The sequence below is a fragment of the Hippocampus zosterae genome, chromosome 15 (genome assembly GCF_025434085.1).
Source record: "Hippocampus zosterae strain Florida chromosome 15, ASM2543408v3, whole genome shotgun sequence".
Classification (NCBI taxonomy): domain Eukaryota; kingdom Metazoa; phylum Chordata; class Actinopteri; order Syngnathiformes; family Syngnathidae; genus Hippocampus; species Hippocampus zosterae.
The window spans coordinates 9,458,578-9,484,822 of NC_067465.1; the positions used below are offsets into that span (position 1 = coordinate 9,458,578).

General features: G+C 41.6%; 1 protein-coding gene across 4 annotated transcripts; it reads left to right on the top strand.

Annotated features, from left to right (window-relative positions):
* Positions 1-166: 166 nt before the first annotated feature.
* LOC127587640 (extended synaptotagmin-2-like) lies at positions 167-26,174 on the top strand. Of its 4 annotated transcripts, XM_052046109.1 has the most exons (25): positions 167-360; positions 2,066-2,435; positions 6,515-6,556; positions 6,865-6,999; positions 7,062-7,138; positions 7,860-7,932; positions 9,729-9,818; positions 11,724-11,779; positions 13,810-13,930; positions 14,006-14,182; positions 14,274-14,356; positions 14,593-14,641; positions 15,236-15,325; positions 15,416-15,511; positions 16,512-16,613; positions 18,483-18,545; positions 18,958-19,032; positions 19,305-19,391; positions 19,483-19,635; positions 21,171-21,538; positions 22,302-22,400; positions 22,500-22,631; positions 23,454-23,559; positions 23,656-23,705; positions 24,231-26,174. In XM_052046109.1, the coding sequence occupies exons 2-25, from the start codon at positions 2,073-2,075 to the stop codon at positions 24,274-24,276; spliced, it is 2,733 nt and encodes a 910-aa protein (XP_051902069.1). In that variant the 5' UTR covers positions 167-360; positions 2,066-2,072; the 3' UTR covers positions 24,277-26,174. The 4 variants fall into 4 exon arrangements, with proteins under 4 accessions (XP_051902069.1, XP_051902070.1, XP_051902071.1 ...); XM_052046110.1 differs by lacking the exon at positions 18,483-18,545 and having other exon boundaries at positions 168-360; XM_052046111.1 differs by lacking the exon at positions 16,512-16,613 and having other exon boundaries at positions 170-360.
* Positions 26,175-26,245: the final 71 nt, after the last annotated feature.

The following is a 26,245-nucleotide window of genomic DNA, read 5'->3' on the forward strand; positions in this document are numbered from 1 at the left end:
CCCCCAAGAGGGCAACGAACCCCCCCCCCCCCCAAAAAAAAAATAAAATAAAAAATACAAAATACAAAAATACAGTTCTGTACAGCTAAAACAGTTGTAGTTCTTGTTCTCTCCACCAGGGCTCAGCAGTTCTCCGTTGGCTGACCCGCGGGTAAAGGCCGACCTCTCCCCGGCGATGACGGCTTCCTGCCGGGCGAAACTGAGGCGGGCGGGTCGAGCTCCGGCGCCTCCACACTGTGATGAGCTGAGAAACCGAGGGGGTGGGGGACTGCCTGGTCGAAATCGAGCTGGTCGGCATGTGGAGCGCCGCGCGTCCCCACTGCTCAATTTGAAGTCGTTTACAAGCGAATGCGGATTGTGGTGAGTGTTGTGTTGTTTTTTTTCTTGAAAGAAGTTTTTTTCTTCTTTTTCGCCGGTGGCCGTTGGGTTCGACGTAAGAAGCCCTTCTACGTGTCACTTATTGGGAAGAACGTCACGAAGGACTCGCTTGCTATTTTCTCCGATTTAGCGTTTGTATGCCTTTTAGTAAATATAAGCCTTCTGTTGATTGCAACTGAACCACAAATTTGATTTGACAGAGGGTGTTGTTCAATTCGGCATACACGCTAACGTGCAAACACGGGTTTAGGAAGCACTAAAAAATGAAATTCGATCATAACATCATATAGCCGCCAGCGACCAGAAGACACTTGACGGCATTTTACAAAGTGAAATCCAAGAAACTATTAAATGTTAGTGATGGTAGTTGGATGTACGCCGATTTCAACAGAGACTGAACACTCGTGCTCGTTGAGTAAGCAATAGAAGACGTTAAAAAAGTTGGATGTGTTTTAGGGAGAGTTTGGAATGGCGATGCAAATGAATGACGTCAGAGGACAGCAATGGGAAATGATTTGCATTCGTTTGAACCACAAAACAAATCGTTTTTCTGTTTACATTTTTACTTTAAAGTCTAATTCATGCATGTAAGCGATTACCTCTTCATGGTTAACGTGAAAAAGTGCACAAAAATGGTTGCCATGGTGCATCTGTTTGTGATCTGTTTGTGGCGTTTTTTGGACTCAACCAAGACTTGTCTAACTTTTCCGGCGAAGTTTTTCCGAGAACGCCTGCACAATTTAAGTGTTTTTTCCCTGAGAAAATAAGTTGTCATGTTAGGAAAATAAAGTCCTACTTTTTTTCCTAAGAAAGGAAGTTAAATCGTATTACAATACTAACTTCAGAATTTTGTGAGAAACAAAATGTTACATGAATAAAGTCCTATTTTCTATCAGAAAAATGACAAAGCTGTGATTTGTTGTGATAAAAAGTAATACGAGAGTAATGTTGTTTTTTTATAAGATAAAGTTGATATTAAAGTAAAAGTTAAATGAGTAAAATGTATTTTAAAAATATTGTCTGATTCTTGTGCTTTTACACCTTTTATTCTTTTTTTATTTAAAAAATGTCTACATTCCTTGAAAAAATATGCCTTTTATTTTTGGAGACGGAATTTTATTCCTGTAACAATACAAGTTTTGTTCTAAACCAAAAAATGACTTTTATACGACGTAATTATTGCAGGCTTCCTACTCCTGATTGTTTTAACAATTGATTCACCTGTTGGTTATTTTTTTAGATTAATTGCTGAGCCCACTGTAGAAAAGCATTTTTAAATTTCCATCTTTTTATTCAATATCAGGACATTATTTCAAATGGACAGTGCAAAAATGGTTCAAAAATAATTAATTTACATTTCAGTTCCTTGGTTTGATCCATAGCACATCAGCAAATCGGTAAAAATATTGAACATTGTTTTTCCAAAGTAAAAGCAGATGTTTGCAATGGTCTTATTCTGAATGAACACAAACATAATCAATCCGTCTGCTTTTATGGATGACGACAGAAATCTAAAAATATTTCCTGCTGACAGGCTGAAATTCCAAACATTTGGACACTTTTAAGTTAAGCGAGGTCTCTAAACGATTAATCGCGAACCATATTTTGAGAATCATTGGCCCACAGTGTTACTGTATCCAGTGCTTGCTTGTCCTTGCAGTAAAAGTCTGACCTTGTGCCTCCGTAGAGGGGAAATGAGTAAGAGTGTTGGCTCCAGAATGGAAGGCTCAGCCAGCATGCCCAACGGACCGGTCTCGGCCCCCGCCGGTCCCTCGCTCGGCCCACCGCCACCGGCCAGCGGGCCTCAGTCATCCCTAACGGAAATCACCGAGATGTGGCTGAAATTTGGCAAGACCTTCGTTGCCATTCTGCCCATCTACATCCTGGGCTACTTGGAATTCAGCTTCAGCTGGGTGCTGATCGGACTAGCGGCTTTGTTCTACTGGAAGCGAGCCCACGGCGGAAAGGACTACAGGATCAACCGCGCGCTGGCCTTCCTGGAGCACGAGGACAAAGTCGTCAAGCAGATTCTTCCCACCACCGAGTTGCCGTCATGGGTGAGTCATGAATTGTGGAAGCTACTCATGTACTGTCTAGCCCGCGCTCCTCACCAGCCATTTGCACTTTAGTGCCCTGCTCAAGGTTAACCATCGTCTCCATCCAACCGACCAGCAAGCAATTTTTCCTCCTGAAGGTCATCATAGAACATTAGCACTCCTGTGACTGAGCAGTCTATGTTCGGGATGGCCAATTCAAATGCTAATTTTTCATTGGTGCTAGTTGCGCGGCACATAGCGTTTCCTGAGCACATGTACGACAATAATAAAAGGGTTTGGAGGACGCATATTTTTGGTTGGGGTGATCTGAAGCGCTGTAACACACCCACCACATCCAGTGAAAAGTCAAACGCTAGGCAATTGAGCATCAGCCATAATTACACTGCCTGAATGAACATGGACGCCATCCAAGAATTTCTCTATTAGAAGAAAGTTTCATAAATAACACCTGTCCTTTTTGGACCGCTACAGTTAGAATTTTTTTTTATTGTACTTGTGCAGCTTACCATGAAATTTGAGGATAAAGTATACATCCAGTTGGTGGTGTTGGGTAATAGGGACCTGACTGCACATCAAATAGTGAAAATCTGCGTATAAGTGACAGCTGTTGAAATGCATAGGCCAGGGGGGGAAAAAAATCAAACCAAAAATTTCTTGCTTTGAAAAAAAGAGCTGATGAACATTTAAAAAATATTTTCCACAACAACAACAAAAAAATGGAGGAGGAATCTCAACCCCCTTAATGTCCCCAAACCCCCCACAAAATAGTGGAAAAATCTGTGAATATGAAAATGATTCGTTGGAGCTCTGGTACAAAGTGATCCCCCCCACCAAAAAAAAAAAGCATGTCAAGAAATAAAAAGTAGCCACTGACGTCCTCTCAACAGGTTTGGATCGATCACATCACTGGCCCGAAAATGAAAAAGGTCAGCCGACGTGGTGTCACACTGACACAAACGTTTGTGGTCGTTGTGATAAGGGGGTTGGGGGGGAGAGGTCAGACGCTGATAACGGAGGGTTCAAAGTTCACACGCTCTGATTGCTAAGCTTTGTTGTCATAATCCTTCCTCGGGAAAAACAAAGGCATCGGTCGGCACTTTGTCGTCACGCGACGCGCATCACAAGAAACGCACAAGCTGATCACGTGATGGTGAAGAATTCTTATAAAAAAGACAATTCAAGATATATGGCTACCTGAAGTGCAATTTGACTCTTGCACTCAAGTTCTTTAAAAAAAAAATATATGCAACCACATCTCATGACGTTGAACAAATAAATCCACAATGATTGCATCATATTCTTTCAAGATGTGCGCATTAAACAAAACGAATGCAAGGAATGAAGATACATCAGCTGACGCGCGTTCGTGTGTCGTGTGACACATTACGACGGCCCGTTTTGTGTGCCAACGGGCGCGGCAGGAATGGGAACAATGTAGAGGAACATGGATGACGAAGACCGGTGCACGATCCGATGCTCTGATTCTACTCTCAGCTTTGTCGCAGACACACTCAACTCTGTTGCTTGGTGCGGAAACCTCTGATTCCAGACTGTCCTTTAAGGCATCGCCTGATTTGTTTAATTGAATGGATACATGATAGATTAGCAGATGGATAGATTTAAATAAAAGTTACCAATCAATCAGTTGTTAAGTGCGGAATAGTGTGATTTCTGATGGTACCTAAATGCAACCCTTGATTTCATTACATAGATAAAACCTGTGTGCATAAGGAGAGTTCCTCTGTTTTTAGACTGTCCCTGAAGGCATCACCTGATTGATTTGCCAGGAATAGAGAAATGGTTGATTGATGGTTGGACGGATTTGACATTGAAAGACATTTTGCAAGAATCCGTGAGTTGTGTCGTGCAGAAAGCTCTGATTTACGATTGTCCCTGAATGCAAACACCCGATTTCATTAGCTATGTCGACTGAAGGGTAAATGGATTATGTAAATCGATCTGGACAGTCACTCGATTGTTTTGTGTGGAAAGCTGTGATTTCTGACTGTCTCCCAAAGGCAACACCTGATGTCATTAGCTAGCTGGCAAAGCACAATTGACTTTGAAGATTCAAATGCATTCAAAGTTTGTGCAGGGAAAGCAGCTTTGAATCAAAAGAGAGTCACTGCCGGGTAGTTGTTTTTTCTTTTTTTCCCCCCCTCAACTTGAGTTTGTAGATTTCTACAAACAAAAAGTATGACTTATGACTTTGGTTGGTCTAAAAAAAAAAACAAATTTAATCCTTAAATCCATTATTCACATGTCTTTGAAAGACCACATTGTTGACCAATTGTGTCCAACTAACTGACACAAAAGAAATACAATTTGACATGGTATTATTTTTTTTTGATCGTTGCTGAGAATAGTCTGATATGAAAAATATTGAGTGTTGTTGTACATGATTGAGCGCAGGTGGCCGCATATCGTGGATGACAAGTATTCAAAGGGATCCAAGTGACCTTAAAATCATTTGAGGGGCTGTCAGGGCCAGGATTCAGGATTACTTTTGCATTCCTCCACGACTGAAACACAATTTTACATCCACAATACGAACATGTTTCAATATGATGGGTGGAAGGATTTCAGTAGTGTGTATGGGTGAAAGAAAAACTCTGATTTGTGATAACGTCTGAACGAAAAACATTTTTATGGAGTGTGTACGAACGCGGCGCGGCATGCTGGACGACTGGTTAGCACATCCGCGTCACGGTGCCGTGGTGCAGGATTCGATTCCGTCTTTGGCCTTCCTGTGTGGAGTTTGCATGTTCCCCCTGTGACTTTGTGGTTTTTTTGCGGGTACTCCAGTTTCCTCCCACATTCCCAAACTATGCATGGCAGGTTAATAGAACACTCTAAATTATCCCAAGGTCTGAGCGTGAGCGTGAATTATTGTTCATTTATTCGTGCAATGCGATTGGCTGGCAACCAGTTCAGGATGTGCCCCACCTACTTCCCGAAGACAGCAGGGATAGGCTCCAGCACGCCCGCAACCCTCGTGGGGATGAAGCGGATTAGAAGATGGAGAGATAGACGGTGTACGAAAGCATCTCATTAGTCAGTCAGCAAGCATTTCAGTCGTATGAACGAGAAAAAAATCCAAAGAGTGTCTTAACAATGAATACACTATAAGCAACATTTTTTGTTGCTAGTTTCTATGAAAGCATTTAATTAATATGAGTGTTTCAGTAGTAAGCTACATATGAGTGAAAAAAAATCTGCAATGTGTCTGAGTGTTTCGGTCGTGTATTGTAGTTAAAAAAAAATACGTTGTCTGAGAGCGTGTGGGGAAAGAAAAGCAACTGCAAGATGTTTGTTTTCCCCCAGCCCAGCAACGTGGCCACTTCATTAGGCACACCGTCATTCCAGAGAAATTCATCCGCTCATGATTTGTTTATTCCCGTAGGCGTTTCTAATATTTTGTTCCCCTCGAAGGTTGTCCCTAATGAAGCGGCCGGCGAGAGGACGATGTCCCTAGCGATGCTGCGTCGCGATCACATGACAACAACACAATGTCAACGCAAAGGCAGGCAGAGAGAATGTCTCTCTCTCTCTGTCTCTGTTTCAGTGCACTGTCTTTCTCCCCGGTTAAAAATAGACACCAGCGCTTCTCCTCATCCTGGTTTCCGATTTCTGTACCTTTCAGGAAAACATTATCATCATCATCATCATTCATGTTTTTTTTTCATTAGCCAACAACGGGAATGTACACAAGAGCTATTTAATTTGTTTGTTGATGTCACCAGGGCACTACCCGAGTCAAAATAAACATCAGGCGAGCCACCAGAATAGCTCCAAGAATGCCGAGACCGATATGACTGTTTACACGCGAGAAGACCTCCAAAAACAACTTGTGTTGAAAAGTGGGCTGCAAAAGGCCCCAAAAGCCAAAGAAAAAGCAGTAGAAAGACGATAACAGCGGCAGATTAGCATCTTTGTGGAAGGCAAAAAGTTGAATAGCTCGTTAGCGTGTTGATAGTTGCCGTAGCAAATTTGTGGCCGACTTATGTCATGAGGTTTTGTTGTTGCCCCCGTCTTTTTGATGCCGGCTGACAAATGTGTTGCTTTTTTGTGCTTCACAGGTCCACTATCCAGATGTGGAACGAGTGGAATGGCTCAATAAGGTACTCACTCGCTCACTCACGAACCATCTTTCTTGCTCTCACACACATTCTCACTTCCTCGGTCACGCACACAGACCGAATTTTTCAAAGTGGGACGAGAACATGATATTTTTGCCGTTACCCGGGGGACTGACTGCCTGCCCCCACAATTTTCCAACAGATAATGAAGTCGTGAGGAGTGACCCATTCTCCTCTTCTTGTTCTTGTACTTGTTGTTGCTAAGCTAACAAGCTACAAAACATAGCATGAGAGCTGTCGCGTATTTGCGCATGGCGCTGATGGTGCGCGTGTGGTCCCGTTTGGTGCAGACGGTGAAGCAGATGTGGCCGTTCATTTGCCAGTTTGTGGATAAGTTGTTCAGGGAGACCATCGAGCCGGCGGTCCAGGGAGCCAACCCGCATCTCAGCTCCTTTTGCTTCTCCAAGATCGACTTGGGCAACAAGGTTAGCGCACGCAAGCACGAGATAGGTCGCCGCGTTTCCTCAACGGCTTGTTTGTTTTGCAGCCTTTCAGGGTGAACGGTGTCAAAGTGTACACGGAGAACGTGGACAAGCGGCAGGTCATCATGGACATGCAGATCAGGTACGACACCTTTGCTGTCACTGACTCGTCTTTTTTGGAATCGATTATACAATCGATTATCGGTTCCTCCTGCCGGCAACGTTAGTTCCGTGCATGGCAAATATGGTTTTAGAATTGATTATAGTTTTGATGCACACATTTCTATGTCAACCAATTCTTGCGGTGGACACAACCGAGTTGGACTTTTTTTCCCCCCCAGTCCTGTTTGCAACCTTCTCAATCAAGCGCTGCAACATCTTGGAACATCTCTGCATCTTAACTCATTCACTCCCAAAGACGTTTTTAAACGTATTTTCAAACTTGGTCCAGAATTGGCTGGTACCGAATGAGTTAAAAATCATCCCCCCAAAAAAATCTCAACTCAGGCTGTGCCTTTTCCAAATATTTGTGGGATTGATTATTCTATCCATTATTCCATGGATGAATCGGATAAATATTGATTTAGAAATTGTCCAAATCCTCTCATATCAGCCTCACAACAGCGAGTATTCTCTGACCACTGCCTGAGAAAGTTGCTTGATTAGATACGCGGCTGACGTCGCGTTTGAAATGTAAATACGTGTCAACAGGAGATCAGGTTCATTTCAACGTGGCAGCCAAAATCGTGGCCACGATTTAAATTGAATGAATTGTGTCGACCTCGTTCTTTCTTCAACGTCTACAGCATTGTAACATCTCTGTCAAACAGCTTCCAAACTCTATAAATCTGTCACCTTTGCAGCTTTGTGGGCAACACGGAGATCGACGTGGACATCAAGAAGTACTACTGCAGGGCGGGAATCAAGAGCATTCGGGTACCAGGGCACACTGATCCCACTTATCACCATGGCGACCACATCACTTCGATCTCAACTTTTGACCTTCCTGTCCCGTTTAAGGAACCAGCATGTTTAGCAATTAGCTTGTTATGCGTAAAACAGTAGTTGTGGAATGTGCAAGATGACATCAAGTCATTGTCAGCGCCACGAGGCTTCAAGAGCACTTAGATGTCTTTATGACCTGCGCTGTATTGACTCAAGCCTGATAACAAGATTCATTATTGATAAATGAATCACTATCTGTATTTGGGCTGATACCATCGTTTACCGAGCAGGCCAGGGAAAGTTTTGTTTGGCTTATGTGGGTCCAAATCGACTGGTCGATCGCTGCCGTTGTGACCGGTTTGTCCAGAACGTTAAAAAAATAAAGTTTATTTAGCATCCAGTACAAAGTACGTCCCAGCTGACCCACTGTGCTTACTAAAAACTGCCAAGAGATAGTAGTTAGCTTGTGACTAAATAGTCAGTTTCCCCATTGCGATACAAATAAAAGGATATCTTAACAACTTAGCCAGTTGGTTGCTTTATTTAGCAACTTTTCTGACCATCTGCAGCAAATGTTTTGGGAAAAAAACTGTAGATTTAGCACTTAGTCTTTAATTTCAATCACATTGTCACATTTCATGTACTGGTACATAGTTTTGAATTCAGCGTTTGATTCACAGAATGTAGCATTTATTTTTCTTAGCATTTTTAACATTTCTTGTTTAGCATTTAGTACTTAGCTTTTATTTATGTTTGCGTTTTTAACATTTCTTGTTTGGCATTTAGTACTTAACTTTTATTTATGTTAGCGTTTTTAGCATTTCTTGTTTTGCATTTAGTACTTAGCTTTTATTTATGTTAGCGTTTTTAACATTTGATGTTCAGCATTCCGTATTTAGCCATTACTTTTGGGAGCATTTTTAGCATTTAGTGTTCAGCATTTAGGATTTAGCCTTCATTTTTATTAGAAGTGTTTAGAGAAAGGTGATAATAATCAGCCATAGTTTTGACAGACGCCACACATGAGTGCGCGTTAGCAGAAAGCAGCAGGATTATGTTGTCAGTCAAGATACTACCAACAACAATCACTGCTTGATTCCACTTCAAAGGGAGCACAAGTCCTTTATGTTCACTGTTCAGCAAGGTGAATCTAATGTTGATTATTTTCTATAGCGCATATGGCGGTTTGCGTTTAGTGTTCAGCAGTTCACATTTAATGTTTGGATGTAGTGCTCAACTTTAAGCTTTGGTTGTTTAGCATTGAGCAGTTTGTGTTTAGCTACCATTATAACATGTTAGATTTTATTGTATTTTTTTCATTTTCTCTTTGTCGGTAGCCTTGGATTTTAGCATTAGTGTTTGACACTTGGTATTTAGCATTTTTAACATTTAGCGCTTAGCCTATAGGTTTGTTCACATTTTAGGCATTTTAATGATTAACATTGCATTTTGCCTTTAATTTTCGACATGCACTATTTAAACTTTTTTTCATGATTTTTTTCAACATTTCCTGTCCTTTATTTTGTTCCGTTTTTGTAGATCACATTTTAGCATTTTAGGTTACCATTTAGTTTTGATGAATCTTTATTTTTGTCAGCATTTTTAGAATTTCATTTAGTACTCCGACTTTATTTTATTTGGATTTTTAGCATTTGGGCATAGTTTTTTATGTTTAGCGTTTTGTCTGTTTGGCCATAATTTGTATTTCTGTGATCATTTTCACTTGTGTCCTATTCAGTATTTCGCACATCGTGATGTATAAAAGTGGTCGTCTTGTTCTTGTTTAGCTTCACGGCGTGATGCGTGTGGTCATGGAGCCTCTCCTGGGAGACATACCCCTCATTGGCGCACTCTCCGTCTTCTTTCTCAAGAAACCCGTAAGTCACGCCACATATCCTTTCTTGTTCTTGATCTTCTTCTCCTTGGACAGTTCCTGGGAGTCTTCTAGCACATGTCGTCCTCAATATCGTTAGCCGCCCTGAATTATTTCAACCGCTGAAACCTCATAGTTTCGTTCCGACACGCTTGAGCACAACAGCAAGCGGGACATCTTGAGCTGCAACAGGCGGGTTCGCTGGCGTGCGCATTGGAAGCCTGGCCAATGACTCAAATGTGCAGTAGTGCCTTGAGATAAGAGTTTTATTTATTCTATGACCATGCTTGTGACTCTAATTATCTTTCCCCATCGAAATGAATGGAAATGCCATGAATCCATTCCAGTGCCACCCCAGGCCTTCCAAAAAGTCATGTTTTTTCACAAGTAGCACTCTATAATATTGTACTTAATTAAAACATGCAGTATTTATGGAATCAAGTTTCTCATGTTTCTTGTGCAGAGCGTGCCTGTTAAGTGATATTTCATTGCACGAACGTGTAATGACAATAAAAGCAATCCAATCCAATCCAAGTATAAGCAGTAGCATTAAGCTAGCGGACTAAAAGGCTAATCTATGTGGTTGTTTTAAGATAAGATATCCTTTATTCGTCCCACACTGGGGAAATTTACAGCCTCCAGCAGCAAGAATGTATGTAGAAAGAAGAAAGGAGAAAGAGAAAAAAAATATATTTTTGTGTAAATAAGGTGTAATTCTCTTTGGAAGATGATTGGTTTGATAAAAACTACAAGTGGGAGTGGCAAAAAAAGGCCTTGAAGGCTCTTTTTGGAATAGTTGGTTGTTTGCTAATTCTATTAAAGGTAAACTGCTGCTTGTTGCAAACTCACTTCATTTCACAGCTAGCGTTCCTACTGTATCTCATTGGCAAGTCAAAGCCAAAAATCGTCTAGTATCTCAATTTAGCTTTTCACATTTAGCATTTATTACTTAGCAATTGTGTTTGTTCGTGATTTTAGGATTTCATATATTGCGTTTTGGAGTTCATTTTTAGAACTCAGTATTAAGTGCTTATTTTTGTTAGCCTTTAGTTTCTTGATTGACAACATGGTTTCCATCTTGTTGTGCATGCTTGGAATGTTTAACTGTGTGTGTGTGTGTGTGCGCGCGCATATGGTTCAATTGCAATCGCTTGGACTCCCATGATGCATTGCTGCTAAATGGCAGTTTGCTGCTTTGGTTTCGCATAGCAAGCATTTTGATTGATATCACCTGATCGTTAACTTTGATTACCGGAGCAATCGCATAACAGCTAACTGAAAATTCCAATTAAACTCACTGGACTTTGCCAAGCCATTTTTTGGATTGAAGTAACTGTACCACTTTTTGGCATCCTCGCTGTTAAGCTTCTTGTCTGATCTTTTCTAGCTTTGCCGACATACGGAATCTCTGAGCTGCTGACTCATCCCTCTCGCTACCTCGGATTAACACGCACGCACGCAGATAAACACAAACTCTTGTGACGTCAGACGCGCACGCACACACGCACATGATTGTACACACATGCACACACTTTAGCTTGCAACGTCCTTGTGATGTCAGCTTTTAAGACATGCACACACGAAACGTCCTTATGATGTCATCTTCTAAAAGATATGCATGCACACTTAGCAGACAACATCCTTCCGAGGTCAGCTTTTAAGACATGCAGACACAAACACACGCAACATCCTTGTGATGTCAGCTTTTGAGATATATATACACACAAAGACATACACGCACACACACACACACTAAATGTCCTTCTGATGTCATCTTGTAAAGGACACTAACTCGCTGGTCTCACACACACACATTGTCACTCCATTCACTGGCCACTTGATTAGGTACACATTTTTTTAAATTTTGTGAAAGATAAATCCTAAAAATGCTCTTTTTGATATCTTGCAGCTTCTGGACATCAACTGGACAGGCCTGACCAACGTGCTGGACATTCCTGGAATCAAGTATGTGGCGGGATTATTGGCGCAATTAAAATCATTTAGCTCTTGGCAGAGTTAGTGGTGGACACAATGCGAACAGTGTGTGTGTGAGAGAGGGAGAGAGAGCACCTTGTACGTGTGTTTGTGTGTGTGCACACGCGTGAGTATTTGCGAAGATTACCAACCCCCCCCCCCCAAAAAAACTCAGTCTCTCCACAAGTGTGAATCTGTAAAAAGCTTAGAAGTCCTCTCTGTATGTGAAGGGTCTCGCATGTAATCTTGTTTTCTGGATGTGTTCTCATGTTTGAGCATGCTATGAAGATTTTTGAAGCTTTTATCTGGTCAACAGTGTGCACGTCGTCGGTGGAAGAACGACAATTTAGGGCCTCTCGAATAAATAAAAGCCAGAGAGGATGTGAGCGGCGCTTCCTGCTCACTTCCTGTTTGTTTCCATCACTTACAAACTGGCTGGGCCGGACCCTCCGCCTTTTGAAATGTCGCCGTCCTCGTTCAACGGGTCTGTCGGTGTCATTTGGCGGAGGCCTGCGTGTGCAGTCGAGTGTCTGGCCACGCCCGTTTTCACTTTCATACTCGGCCTGTGGGAGTGTACATGTGGGTTCCTGTGAGTGGGTGGGCGTGCTGGAAAGCCACTGAGTGAGTGAGTGAGTGAATGAATGAGTGAGCGTATGTGCATGCGTGTGACTTTATAAGAGTGTGACTGAAAGCGCCAGTGAGAGGATGAATTTTGTGCTTTTGAGCGTCTGCATGTGTGCCTTTGAACATTTTGTGAAAGTGTGTGTGTGTGTGAGAGAGAGAGGGGGAGAGAAATCCATCATGCAGGTGAACTGCACTTGCCCTGCCCTTTTCATTTTCTTACTGGGACTGAGTGCGTGTGCGTGTATTTTCGTGCGTGTGTACGTGTACGATCAAGCACTGGTGACCTTCACCGCTCCCACCCTGTTCACTTTGATACTCTGGCTGCATATGTGTGGGTGAGCGCGCGCGTCTCCTTGTGGAATGCAGATATCTTGCCAAGTTAACACACCTACAAAAGAAATACTGCAGCATAAATGAACATGCTGTCTCACGAGTGTGTGTGTGTGTGTGTGCCGACTAATGTATGAGGTCGGCACACACACACACGCACACACACACAGTTAACTCAGAACGAAAAGGATCTTTCCGCGCGTGCGGTACAGTTGCAGGAAACAGAAAACCTAAGTGGATGAGTTTCCCCGCAACAGTCGCTTTATGCTGAGCATTTCGCCGTCTAGTGGACAATTGTGTCACTGCAGTAAAACAACTTCATGATGACGGCATACGATTGACGCCATTATCAAATCTTTGAATCGCAAACATGTGAAATGACCCATATGTATTAGTTTCCACTTATTAGGCCAAGAAAGTTTAATACAGCCCCTCCTCCAAATCGTTCATTTATTTTTTATTTCACTTAAAATGGATCAATTTGAGCAACAAGATAACATGAACATCGAATGTTGCCCACTCTTGGTTACAGGTACTGATTGACAGGTGTTCAGTTTGAAGGAAGTGGCCTCAAAATGATTTTTTGAAAGCACTTAAACCTGTAGACACGCTGTTGGCCACTTCATTTGGTACACAATGACATGAAATAGCACAACCCCCGCCCCCCGCATTTTTTTGTTTCAAAATAAGATCCCTCAATTTTTTCCCGACATTATCCTGCAGTTTCCATAATTCATGCCCTATTCAAACTGTTCCCACCTCAGACTGTTTCGCTTTTTCCCATTTCCCTCAACTTTCCCAATTTTCAAAATAAAAGCTCCAAAATCAAGAGACTTTTGACGCCAATTTACACATTTCGTGACTATTTCAAACCATTCCAACTTCAAATTGTTCCTCTCATTCAGGGCAGCTCATAATGCAACAGAATATTTAGCTTTTTCCCCCCAATATTAGTGCCTTTAAGTTTCACTTTATCAACATGAACATGCAATATCTCCAGAAATGGCATCATCCGTTTTTTTTTTCTAATGTGTCTAAGTGTAGTTCTTCCTTCTTATCGCCATCAGCGGTTTGTCCGACAGCCTGATCCAGGACATCATCTACAGCTTCCTGGTGCTGCCCAACCGTATCACCATCCCTTTGGTGGGCGAGGCCCAGCTCAGCCGCCTTCTCTTCCCCGTGCCTCAAGTACGCCCCCCCACGCACAATTTCAGGCTTCTGCTGACTTGTCTGTGCTCACAACACTAACCCCGCGGCCATCAGGGCATCTTGCGCATCCACTTCTTGGAGGCCCAGGACCTTCTGGGTAAAGACAAGTTCCTGGGCGGCCTCATCAAGGGCAAGTCGGACCCGTACGGGGTCATCCGGGTGGGCAACCAGCTCTTCCAAAGCAAAGTCATCCATGAAACGGTCAACCCCAAGTGGAACGCCGTCTATGAGGTGACGAGGCTCTGTGCGCTCGGTGTCGTGTGAGACAGGAATGAAGCGTTGGGATTGTGGCGTGTTGACGGTTGTGCGCTGCTCCTTGCAGGCGGAGGTCATGGACCCAGAGGGACAAAATCTTGAGGTCCAATTGTATGACGAAGACACGGACAAAGATGACATGCTGGGAAGGTGCGTGACGCAATACTAACACACGCTGACAGTGTCACACAACACAGGATTGAGGCAATTTCGACACAACATCGCTGTGACACAACGTTACCACACTGTCAGCGCAATACGAAGTCAACATCGGTGTGGCAAGGCAATATCAACAGCAACCCATCGTAGCAACGCAACGTAGCATCACAAGGTCAATAAGGACCTGTATGGTTGTTGTGTCGTGACTTGGGCTGTTGTCGTTCCAGCGTGACCATTGACTTGGGCGAAGTTGTCAAAGAGCAGAAAGTGGACGAGGTAAGCAGCTCTTGATTGACATGATTGACACCTGAGTCCTTTTCCGCGTAGCATTTGACGGGAAAACTCGCAGCAAGTTAACCCCGTGATGAGTGGAAGTTGCACTTCTCCGGTGAATGACATGTTGTGTAGTTTTTTTTTTCAAACAACTGCGCAGCCTCAGCTAGCCTAATGCTAACCAAGGTTATTGTAGTTAACGAAAACCAACAAAATAAAAAAATACATAGAAAAAATGTTTTTATCTCGATAGATAAATGAAAATGCTTTAAAAAAAAGCATACTGAAACTACATCTTCTGCTTGTAAACGCAACGGAAACTATACTTACAGTGAAAATGTCCTTATTTGTCTCTGTCAATTCTTAATATACAATATGAGTTTTCGCAGTTCATTTGAAACATATTTATTTCGTCCTTGCTGTATACGTCCGTACAAAGGCATCAATAGCGGCGGTGTTCTAACCCGTAAAGCACCGGGATGTTTGAACACAAACAAATGAGGAACACATCTTGTTTATCCTCTGCAAAGAGCGCATCATATTACTGTGGCATTGTGAAGAGTCCTGACGCTCTGGCCTTTTTTTGTGTGCGTGCAGTGGTTCACTCTGGACGATGTGGCTTCTGGCAAGTTGCACCTGAAGCTGGAGTGGTTGTCTCTGCTGTCCACGCCCGACAAGCTGGACCAGGTAAGGAGCGGGGAGGCCTGGAACATCTGCCTGCTTGCCTGCCTTCTTCCTGCCATGATGTGACTTCCTCCTTCGCTTCCTAATTCTCAGGCTCTGGCCAGCATCCGCGCCGACCGCGGCAAAGCCAACGACGGCCTCTCTTCGGCGCTCCTCGTCGTCTCCTTGGACTCGGCGCGCAACCTTCCGGTGAGCACACGCGAAAAAGCGAATCCAAAAATGAGGTGGGCGTTCTTTGACTGCTGCTTTTTAGAAGAAAACTCGTTTCTTCTTTTTCTTCTCTTTACATCTTAAGTGTTAAGTGCAAGTCAAGCAATCGGTCTTGTTAGCCACTAGGGACCTTTTCTATACCTCAAGAAAATGGCGGGTGAGATATACAGTGTGTCCACAAAGTTGCTTCACAATTACAAGCACTTCTCTTTTCTATTTGTTTTCCATTTATTCTCTATTCTATTATTTTCTTTTCTATTTCTTTCTTTCTGGTAAAGAGAATTAATTAATGTTATAGTTGTATAAAATTTAATTTTTTTTCTTTTAAATATACAGGATGTTTTGGACTGGATATGTCATTCAAATGAATTAAGTCATTTTTAAAAAAGCATTATCATTATTCTTACTATTACAATCCTCAATCAAACCATTCCTGAATATTTAGGAAAGAAAAAAACGTGTTCGCAGTCGCACAGAAATCATAATATTTGGAAACATTTTTTTCCTTAAATTTTATTCATTGTGTTGCCGGCTGATGCTTGAAATTCTTCTCAATCGAATCAAGTCTCTCGCTGAATGATTTTGAGTTGAAAAAAAGTACCGGTACTTGAATTGGTTTGACGGGCGGTCGAACTGCAGATCAAGTTGACACATTTGAACAAATAAAACCTGGGCATTGATTTAATTTGACCAAATCCAAAAATATTTTCAGATGATATGGACAGTGTAAAAATCCCGAATGAGCATTTTATTTACAAATCTTTACCCGAATCTTGCGTCAGGACCAATATTCTCCTCTCAGCATCTCTTTTGGAAACATTCTGACTTCACTTTCAAAAGGTGCACTTTGTTCAGTCCTTTCAGTTTCTACTGACTGGACATGGCAAAGATGTCATCGTCCACTTTTCAGCCTTGTCTGCTTCTCTTTCTTCCTTTTCCTTCTTCTTTTCCCCCTCTCATCTTCCTGTCGCACGTGAAGGGCGTGTTCGAGGGCAACGTGGGAAGCGGGCATCTTTCCGAGCGGCAAGCCGCCGGTTTGGTGTTTTGCGAGAACACGGCCTCGCTCTACCGCAGCTTATTTGTGAGTCTGACTTGCAACTGCATGCATAGATGCTTTTGATTTGGGCCAGCAAGGAACAGGAATGGCCGAGTCATGAACTCTCTTCAAGAGCCTATAACGTGTATTCAGAGATTTTACGTGTTTGCCAATAATTGCTGAAAATGTGCCGCTCTAGAGTGCCTCGTTGTCAGCATTGAGTCTTCAGTAAGTCACAGCTGCAGTCTCAAAGGCCGTTATGCATCACAGTTGGCGAGACGTTTAGCAATACAGTTCGTGATCCATTTTGAGTCCCATCAAAACACCTTGAATAGGAAAACTGATTTAATGAACTGAATTAAGATGAAAAATAAAGCTAATTAAGTTCCATTTATCTATGTTAAAACCCTAAAACGAAATATTGAAAAGCATTAAAAAAACATGTTTCACACTTAGTTTCTCTTGTAAATGATTTCTTGTCATTTTTATGGAGTCAGTGTTTTATTAACGATTATTTTGGAACAAAATGTTCTCAGTTGATGTCTTCCTTCCCCGTGATTCTGCAGGAAATATTCCCACATCTATCATGTTCATTTCTTCTTATCTTTTCACACTTTGCTCACAAATTTCTTCCGAGTTGCTCTTGACCGACATGTCTGTCTGTAATTCATCGCTGTCAAGAAATCAGATTTCTGTCCGATGAGCAACGAGGATAAACAATGGTGCCTTGAGACACAAGTGACCCGACATTTTAGGAGACTTGAGCTGTCCTTTAGTTAATTGGTTGGTTAAAAATTTTTGATTAAGCTTTTGATGGTGGCCGTGAAGCCAACTGACTTCACAACACAGACAGTTACACTCACTGTGTTTATTTCAAACAGCCACAAAAATTCGCCTTGCGCTATCTCCATGCTAACAAACATTACAAAACGCCATATGCTTGGCTAACCGATAGCATCGAGAGTTGCCGTGTTATAACCTTTTAAGCAACCGATATTTGAACACAGACCCTGAGCAACACATGTAGACAGATCCTATAGGACTACTCACATGCATGTCTTCTTTATCCTCTGCAAAACATTTTTATTTTAAAATACCCTTCTTAAAATGAACATCTGCTATTTGTACGTGGCTGGGACAAGGCCCAACCAAAAATGCCCAAAATCTGTGATAAATTGACGCTTATTTATTGACATGAAAAACATTTATTTACCCAACAAAAAAGGGGCCCAGCAGGGGATTGGGAAAATATTACCTGGGAAAAAAGAAGGTGGTTCTGTGCCCCCCCTAATCACCACCATCACCAACAGCAAAGTCTCCTTCATGTAACTGTAAAGGGGACCGCCACATACTCGCGGGCGATGTGGGTTCACTTATTTGTAAATAAAAAAATAAATAACAAGATAAAATAAATGCGTTTCTTTTTCATTTTAGGAGCCAACCATCATTTTCGTGGAAAATGCTACTTGGTTGTATATATCCCGATTTAGTCAACAATTACGGTAATAGGATATTTTCCCCCCATTGCAATCATAAATGGCGTCAATTATATGTGGATTTTCACTATAAGCAGGCCGGTATGGTTCCCCCCGCGTATATTACTGGGGTCCACTGTATTTTTACTGCAGCTTAGTGAGCAGCTGTCATGTCTCCTTCATGTACAGTGTATGAAATTCGCCTTGGATCTCAAGGCACACGCTCTACAAGCTCATCATGGCTTCGCCTCAAGCAGCTTTTCCTTGTTACTTGAAGGTGTTCATTGGGGATATTCACTAATCAACCATGTTGTCTCTGTGCCATGTGTTTGTGTGTGTCTTCCTCCATGCATGCTCTTCCCTAATAATCTGCTGGTGGTGGTGGTTTGTGTTCATGTATGCGTGTGTGGACTCTCTCCATATGGCCTCCATCCCATAGTGTAATCCCTTAGAGTTCAACCAGGTGGGGCTGAAGAAGGCCTCGTTTGGTAAGGCCTTCAAGGTAACCACACACACACACACACACACACACACACGCATAAACGCACACACACAAAAGCTGAAGTTGCCTCATGTTTTGGATTTAGTTATAGCGCCACCTGTTGCTTTGAACCAAATATTTTTTCTTCTTCATTTTTGGGAGTAAAATAGTTTCAGAATTCATCCATTCATCTTAACACCAATTGTGTCATGCGTGTGTTGTAAATAACTTCATGTCAACTTCATTTTGAGGTGTTTTGGGTGTTCTTGCCTTGGGTTCTTTTTAACCGTCTGCGTTTTTCATCCTCGCTGAGAACATCTTGGGTCTTTAATGTGAAAGGAATTTATTTTCATTGTGAAATGGCATTTAGTGTGCATGCAACCGGGATTATTTAGTTTGAACTTTTCTAATCTTTTCCGTTCACGCCGCGCAGGCCGGAAAAAAAGTGACCAGTGATCCGAGTCCATTTGTCCAGCTCCGAGTGGGTCACAAGTCCCATGAGAGCAAGGTGAGAAAAACTATGGCCCCCGGGTCATTTGTATCAATTTTTCAACGCCCGTGGCATATTTTAAAAATAAAAATAAACAAATACATTTGACATGACCTGTCAGGCTAGTTAAAAAAATAGGTGGAGACTGGCATCATTACAATTTGTTTTTATTTTGTAGAGCATTTCTAGATATACAAAAATATGGTCATGAAACAAATGTATCTCAAAGCACAACTTGGTGTTCAAATCAACTTGAAATGGACTTCGTGGTTGGTTTTGTGCTATGGCAGACACGCTACAAAACCAACGAGCCGGTGTGGGAAGAAGCTTTCTCCTTCCTCATCCACAACCCCAGGACTCAAGACTTGGAGGTGGAGGTACACAAAAGCTTCCTCCTCCTTTCTGCCAACCGAGAGAAACGGAAGCCGCGTTCATGTTTTCTCACCTAATCCGTGTTGTTGTGTTTAGGTGAAGGACGCCAAACACGACAACTGCTCCTTGGGCATTCTGATTCTGCCTCTGGGCCGCCTGCTGGAGGCCGAAGACATGACCCTCAACCAGCAGTTTCTTCTGCGCAACTCTGGACCCAGCTGCAGTCTCAAGATGAAAATAGCTTTGCGGGTACTAAACATCTGCACTAACCTCATCTGAAAGAAAAAAAAAAACAGTAGTCCTGTACAATATCAAATGTGAAATTTTGAAACTAGCTTGATCTGTCTGAGAAGTGTTGCAAAACTCCCCTGCTTCCTCATTGTGCATGTCGCCTCAAGATTCAAAGTCTGACGAGTGAAAATATTTTAAGATAGATAGATCTGAGGTGTAGTGCAGAGGTCGTGGGTTCGATCCCGGCTCTGGCCTTCCTGTGTGGAGTTTGTATCTCCGGGTACTCATGTTTTCTCCCACATTCCAAAAAACATGCATAAAATTGCTCAAAATTAACCCTAGGTGTGAGTGCGTTTGACCCCGGGAGTTCCTGGTGATGCAGTGACTTCATTCACGCACACTGGAGAAGAAGGGGAGGGGCTTCGCTTGTGAGATGATAGCAGGTGTACCTGCCACTGTACAAAGAGCCATGGAGAACAAAGTGGTTCATAACGTAGCTCCGGCTAATGCTACACTCAGTTCAACAGTAATAATATCCGTATCGGGTATGCCAGCCTCCTCGTTGACAAAACGTCAAGTCAGCTCACGTTTATTTTTGTACAGCTCTGGGTGTCCGCAGCCCGTAACAATAATCTCTATTGTGCTCTCAAATGTGGTCACAAATCCCGCCACTGTGTGTAATGTAGTAGATCCCGAAACCCGATGGGGTGCCGCGAGGTGAAGCGCGAAAAAAAAATATAGTTTAGGAAAATGAATGAAGTAACGTAAAATTGAAAGTAGACAGCTACTTCTGGAACCAGATGATTTGATTTGATCACTTGACAAAATGAAATTGAGTAAAGTCAACACACCATTTTTTTTCATCGTTGTATAATGCTGCAACGTGCTACACATCGATTATACCTATCAATAAATATAATAATCATAAAAACTAAAATAATACTATAATAATATTTTATATATCTCATCTCATCTCATCTTCCATACCGCTTGATCCTCACTAGGGCCGCGGGGGGTGCTGGAGCCCATCCCAGCCGTCTCCGGGCAGTAGGCGGGGGACACCCTGAATCGGTTGCCAGCCAATCGCAGGGCACACATAGACGAACAACCATCCACGCTCACACTCACACCTAGGGACAATTTAGAGTGTTCAATCAGCCTGCCATGCAAGTTTTTGGAGTGTGGGAGGAAACCGGAGCACCCGGAGAAAACCCACGCAGGCCCGGGGAGGACATGCAAACTCCACACGGGGAGGCCGGAGCTGGAATCGAACCCGGTACCTCTGCACTGTGAAGCCGACGTGCTAACCACTGGACTACCGGGCTGCCCTATATTATATATGTTAATAATAATATATAATATAATAATAATAATAAATAAACATAAATATCTTTACCTGCAGCTTCTGTTGGTGCCTTCTTGGCCCCAATGCAAGCAGGCTTTAATAGTCAAAGTTGCCTTCTGTAAAACGTTTATCTGGATATGTACCGAAAAGCACTAAGAAATGTCACTGGAAACCTTTGAAAGAAACCTCACATCATGCGCACTTTCAGGTGCTTTGTCTGGACAGAGACGCATCTTTCGGCGTCGACCAGGCCTCATCCGGACTCAAGTCCAGTACCGCCAACCTGACGCCACGGCCGTCCGAGCTTTCTGACTCGGCCGCCAACATCCCGCGCTCGTACTCCGTGTCGGGCCAGGACGGCCTGAGGCGGCGTCGGGAGTCCGAGCAGGAGGAGCCGGACAGCCGGCTGAAGGGAGGCAGCCTGGCCGAGCGCGGCCGCAGCTCGTCGCACGTGGCCATCATGGGATCGCAGCACTTCCTGGACGGAGGCAAGGAGGCCACGCCCAGCATCGCCTCCGATATCTCCTACCCCTTCGCTGCTCAGGAGCTGCAACAGAGACTCCAGCAGATGCAGAAGTACAGCAGACAGTTTTTTTCTCCAAAAGAGTCTCTAAAACTAGAAAGCCCCATCAATACTTTGTCGACATCGTTTCAAAACAATAATACAGACACAAAGTTAAAAACTGTGAAAACGGGACCAAAAAAAAAAGGACTCAATTTACGTAATTCGTCTTCCGTGCGCCATTTGAAAGGTTGAGCAGCAGTATTTTGGAGCAACTGGTGATGTTTGAGGCAGGGCTGGTTGACTCCAAAGTCAAGTGCATTAACGTAATCAAGATGTTGCGTATGAAAGGGTTCCCAATTGCCAGATCCAGATAAGTGACAAACCAACCTCAAAAGCATTAAATTGGCTTGAAACTTACATAATCGCATTTCACGCACGCTTCAAATGGGTGTCAAATATGCTCTACGCATTTTTTTTTCTGTCCCTAAAATGCTTGAAACTGGTGCCGATTTGAATTCAGAAGCATCACATCGACTCAAAATTAACACCCTCACTCAAAAGGAGCGTAAAAAGATTTCACGACATTCGACACGACCCCTTGTTGGCTTCATATGCGTTTCACATATGTGAGCGACATTTTTTTTTCTGCTGTGCTTCAAATTGACGGCGATTTGAAGCGAGTTTCAAATAGGTTTGAAATTCGACAAATGCCCTTCACAGGTGCTTCAAACTCATTGAAATCCACTTCACTTAAAATCACTTTCAAACACAATTCTTTGCTGCCCATGTTGCATATTTGTATGAGAAAATTTGCTGTGTGTGTGTGTCTTTTAGTGGTTCTGGGCCCAGCTACTTCCCCCTGGGGGAGATCCAGCTGACGGTAAGACACAGCTCCCAAAGGAACAAGTTGGTGGTGGTGGTCCATGCCTGCAGGTAACAAACACACACATACTCATTTTTCTTTTTTTGGGGGGGAGTTGATGGTGATGTGGAAATCCACTGACTCTTCTTCTTGTTGTCGCTTGTGCTCAGAAATCTGATATCATTCAGCGACCACGGCTCAGACCCGTACGTGCGCCTCTACTTGCTCCCTGACAAGAGACGCTCGGGAAGGAGAAAAACTCACACCTTCAAGAAAACGCTCAACCCCATTTATGATCAGACGTAAGTAGCAAGGTCGCAATAGGTCACGGTAACTAATGGACTAACTGAAAAAAACCTGCAATAATAAATAGTTCACTGAAAAAAAAAAATCGTTACCAAAATAAAGATTTAAAAACCTTATTTAAAAATGACAAGTACGGTAACTGAAATGTCATCTTATTTCTTTTTTATTTGTTTTTTTTCCTTACAAAGGACTTGCTTGCATAAAAATGACCATTCAAGGATGGCACAAAACTGTGTAACTATGCCAAATCCGCAATCTTCTGATGATATTACAATTTAAAACTATAGTTGACACATATTCATAGTTTGGAATCTGGAAATTCGCAGATTATTTTAAGACCTCATTTTTTTTCTTTTCGATTTTCCCCGTTTAAATCTTGCACTCAACAAATACTGCTTATATTAATTTTATATTCGGTTTAAAAGCCTAAAACTAATATTAACCCTCACAAAAACTCAAAGCATAAAAAAGCCTGAACACAAAACTAATAACTTTCCCTAAAAACTGAAACTACATGAATTTAAAAATTCATAACAAACTTAAAAAAAACATATTATTGTTTTCTTCTATTTTTCATAGATGAAAATTCTTTAACTCACTTTTTTGTCATCAGAGTGAGAACAGTTTTGACTTTTCCCAAATCAGTGAATCTAATGACAAAATTCCAACGCCAGATCATACTTTTTTTTCCTTAAACCCTCATAAATGCGGCACACATAATTTTTATTTACTTTCAGAACGTGTGTTTTAGTTTGCAGTGAAATTATTATTATAATATAATTTTTATTTATTTTATTTATTTATTTTTGCGTACTCAGTTTCGAGTTCAGCGTTTCCCTGGTGGAGCTCCACAGGAGAACTCTGGATGTGGCCGTCAAGAACAGTGGAGGGTTGCTCTCCAGACACAAGGGCCTGCTGGGAAAGGTACAAGACCAGAAAAAAGATGAAGAACTCTCCACCAGCTGGTGTTTGTTGCACGTCACATGAGCAAGCTGACAAAGGGCCACTTTTGTCCGTCAGGTCCTGGTCAAATTGGGCCCCGAGGACGCCGCCAAGGGATGGACGCAGTGGTCAGTTGTCACTTAAATTGTTGTTTGACTTTTTGTTGAAAAATGTTTCTTTCTTTCAAAGAAGACTTTTTGGTTGAAAAGACACTTTTTACCTCTCAAAAGAAAAAGGCATTTTTTTCCCTCTAAACCTTTTTTTTAATTGGATAAAAACAATTGGACTGTCGTTTTACTTTTTCTAATATGACTATTTGCCCCAACTCATTATTTGGGTTGAATATTTCTTAAACAGCCCCCCCAGCACCCACATTAAAAAATACAAAAAAAAAAATCAAATTGTCGAAAACAAAACATTTTTATCTCCCCCTTCATTAAAAAAAAATCTTAAAAAGATGTTTTTTTCTTGGGAAAAATTATACCAGAATAAATCTTTTTTAACTCGTGAAATGCTTTTTTTTCTTTTTTGATGATGGAAAATCTTCAAAAACAACAGAAAATTATTTGTACATTTTTTTGTCAAATCAAACTTTCTGCGCACAATCTGCCTTTTTTTTTTTTAATGAAAGTTGTTTTTTGTGGCCCCTGCAGGTATGAGCTAACTGAAGATGGCCAAACGAAGACTCATCTGATCTAAAGTTATCATCATAGCGGTGGTGGTGGTGGTGATGAGTTGGGCGTCATTCGAATCTCCCCGTTTGTGCTACTTTCAAACTTTCCAACCAAACAAGCAGCTTTCGCATGAAGGGGCAAGGCAGACCTTGCCTTTGAGGCAAAAGGGAACAAACGCAAATTGGCTATCACTATTTATCATTGTCACCAAGTCCTTTGTGTAAATACGTACAGTGTATGTCGCATCGTGCAGGATCAAGATAAAATGGCTGGAATGTTTTTTTTTCTTCTTCTTAACAATGTCTGTCATGTGTGAGGGAGCCCAAGGGACACATGGAAAAGAGAAAAATTTAAATCCACTTTTCAATTAAAAAAAACAGTTGGACTATACAAGGGAAAAAAAGTCCTATTTTGGGGATTGGAAACATTTGTCATATTCTGAGTTTAATGAAGGACAAAAATCACTTTAAAAATTAATTAGTGTGCAAGCATTTTATGGTAATATTTCAACTTTAAAGAACAAAATCTTGTGATAATTAAGAATTATTATGTTGGGGGGAAAAAGTCACTTTTTTTCTTGAAAAATACATCTTTTGTTTTTCTTGCGGGGGTGAAAATGCCTTTTTGAGGGGTCCAAATCTTCCCCTCCAAATTTCCTTGGAAAAAATGGCTGAGGAAGATTTGTTCTTTTATTTTCAAATTAGGAATACAATTGGATGTGTTTTCTTCAAATAATTCAACTTGTGAGAAAGTGGAGAATCAAAAATTAGTTTCCATCTTTAAAAATACTTAATTTTCTCTTGAATTTTTCAGTTTTCCTAAAAAATGACACCCCTCCCAAAACAAAAGTCAGGATGGAGAATTGTTTATTTTATGTTATTGTTGACCTTTTTGTTCCTCAAAACAATGATTTTTAGAGACCAATTTCCCCCCAATATATGACACTTTTCTTTGGGAGAAAAAAAATACAACTTTAGCCATGATTCTTTTTTTCTTTTTTTTTTTTAGGATTAAATGTGACTTTTTTTCTTGAAAAATATTTTTTTTTCATGTTTTAATTGCCCTGCAAACCCCCCCCAAAATCTTTCTTTCTCATGAAACGAAAGAAAATGACTTTTCTTTCTTCGAACAATCTCTTTTTACCTTGTACGATTCGAATTTGTTCCTTTTTTTCCTAATTCTGTGGTTGTGATGCAAGTGAGTTGCAGCCACCACCAAATGGAACCAAATACATTTTTTTATTTTTTTGTATTGTTTTTGTTTTTTGTTGGCTTTTTTTTTTTTACACGTTTTGCTAAGCGAAGCTTTGCACTGGCTTTTATTTGCCATTTGTTTATCTGGTATGACAATAGAGGATGTAATTGTGTTGGGAAGTTGTTCTGCACCAGTGAGTGACTGTTTGCGTAAGATTGAAATATTAGCCAGGTGTTTAAAGGCGACTTTATTGTGAAAATAAGGATTCAAAAATTATAAATGGAGAGCTATTATATCACGCCTACAGCTGTCCATATGTACAGTACAAATCCTGCAGCTTGAAAAAGAAACCCAAAATATCACAATTGCATATCATCATGTAACAGCACCATCTAGTGGCCATTATTTTTTTAAATGAAGCAGCAATATTTTAGCGAGTGTCATTTTCATATTGTTTTAATACTTCCACGTTTTACTTGCAAGGTCTTAAATCACTATCGAATTTCTATTTTGTCATGATTTGAAGTATTCAAAGTAAAATGAGTAGAACAGGAAATCTGTTATTCTGACGTGTATTCTGCTTGGAGACACATTTCAAATTCGATGGACATTTACTCTTATTTTGAATGGCTCACATTTGAGTCTCCTTCCTGTTGTGCCTTAGGTCGAAGGTCACGTGACCCTTTTGCGTCAACTTGGAAAGGAATAAAACAAAAATCATAAGGAAAAGTCTCGTATTATTTTATATCACATGCAGCCACCCACGCCATCACAATGCAGTTCTGTTTACCTTTTGGCTT

Excerpts from the sequence above, each read along its gene's own strand:
- LOC127587640 (XM_052046109.1), top strand. The coding sequence starts at position 2,073 with ATGAGTAAGAGTGTTGGCTCCAGAATGGAAGGCTCAGCCAGCATGCCC. Across the intron at positions 7,933-9,728 it reads CGGGAATCAAGAGCATTCGG|CTTCACGGCGTGATGCGTGT; the intron begins GTACCAGGGCAC and ends GTTCTTGTTTAG. Across the intron at positions 13,931-14,005 it reads TTCTCTTCCCCGTGCCTCAA|GGCATCTTGCGCATCCACTT; the intron begins GTACGCCCCCCC and ends CGCGGCCATCAG.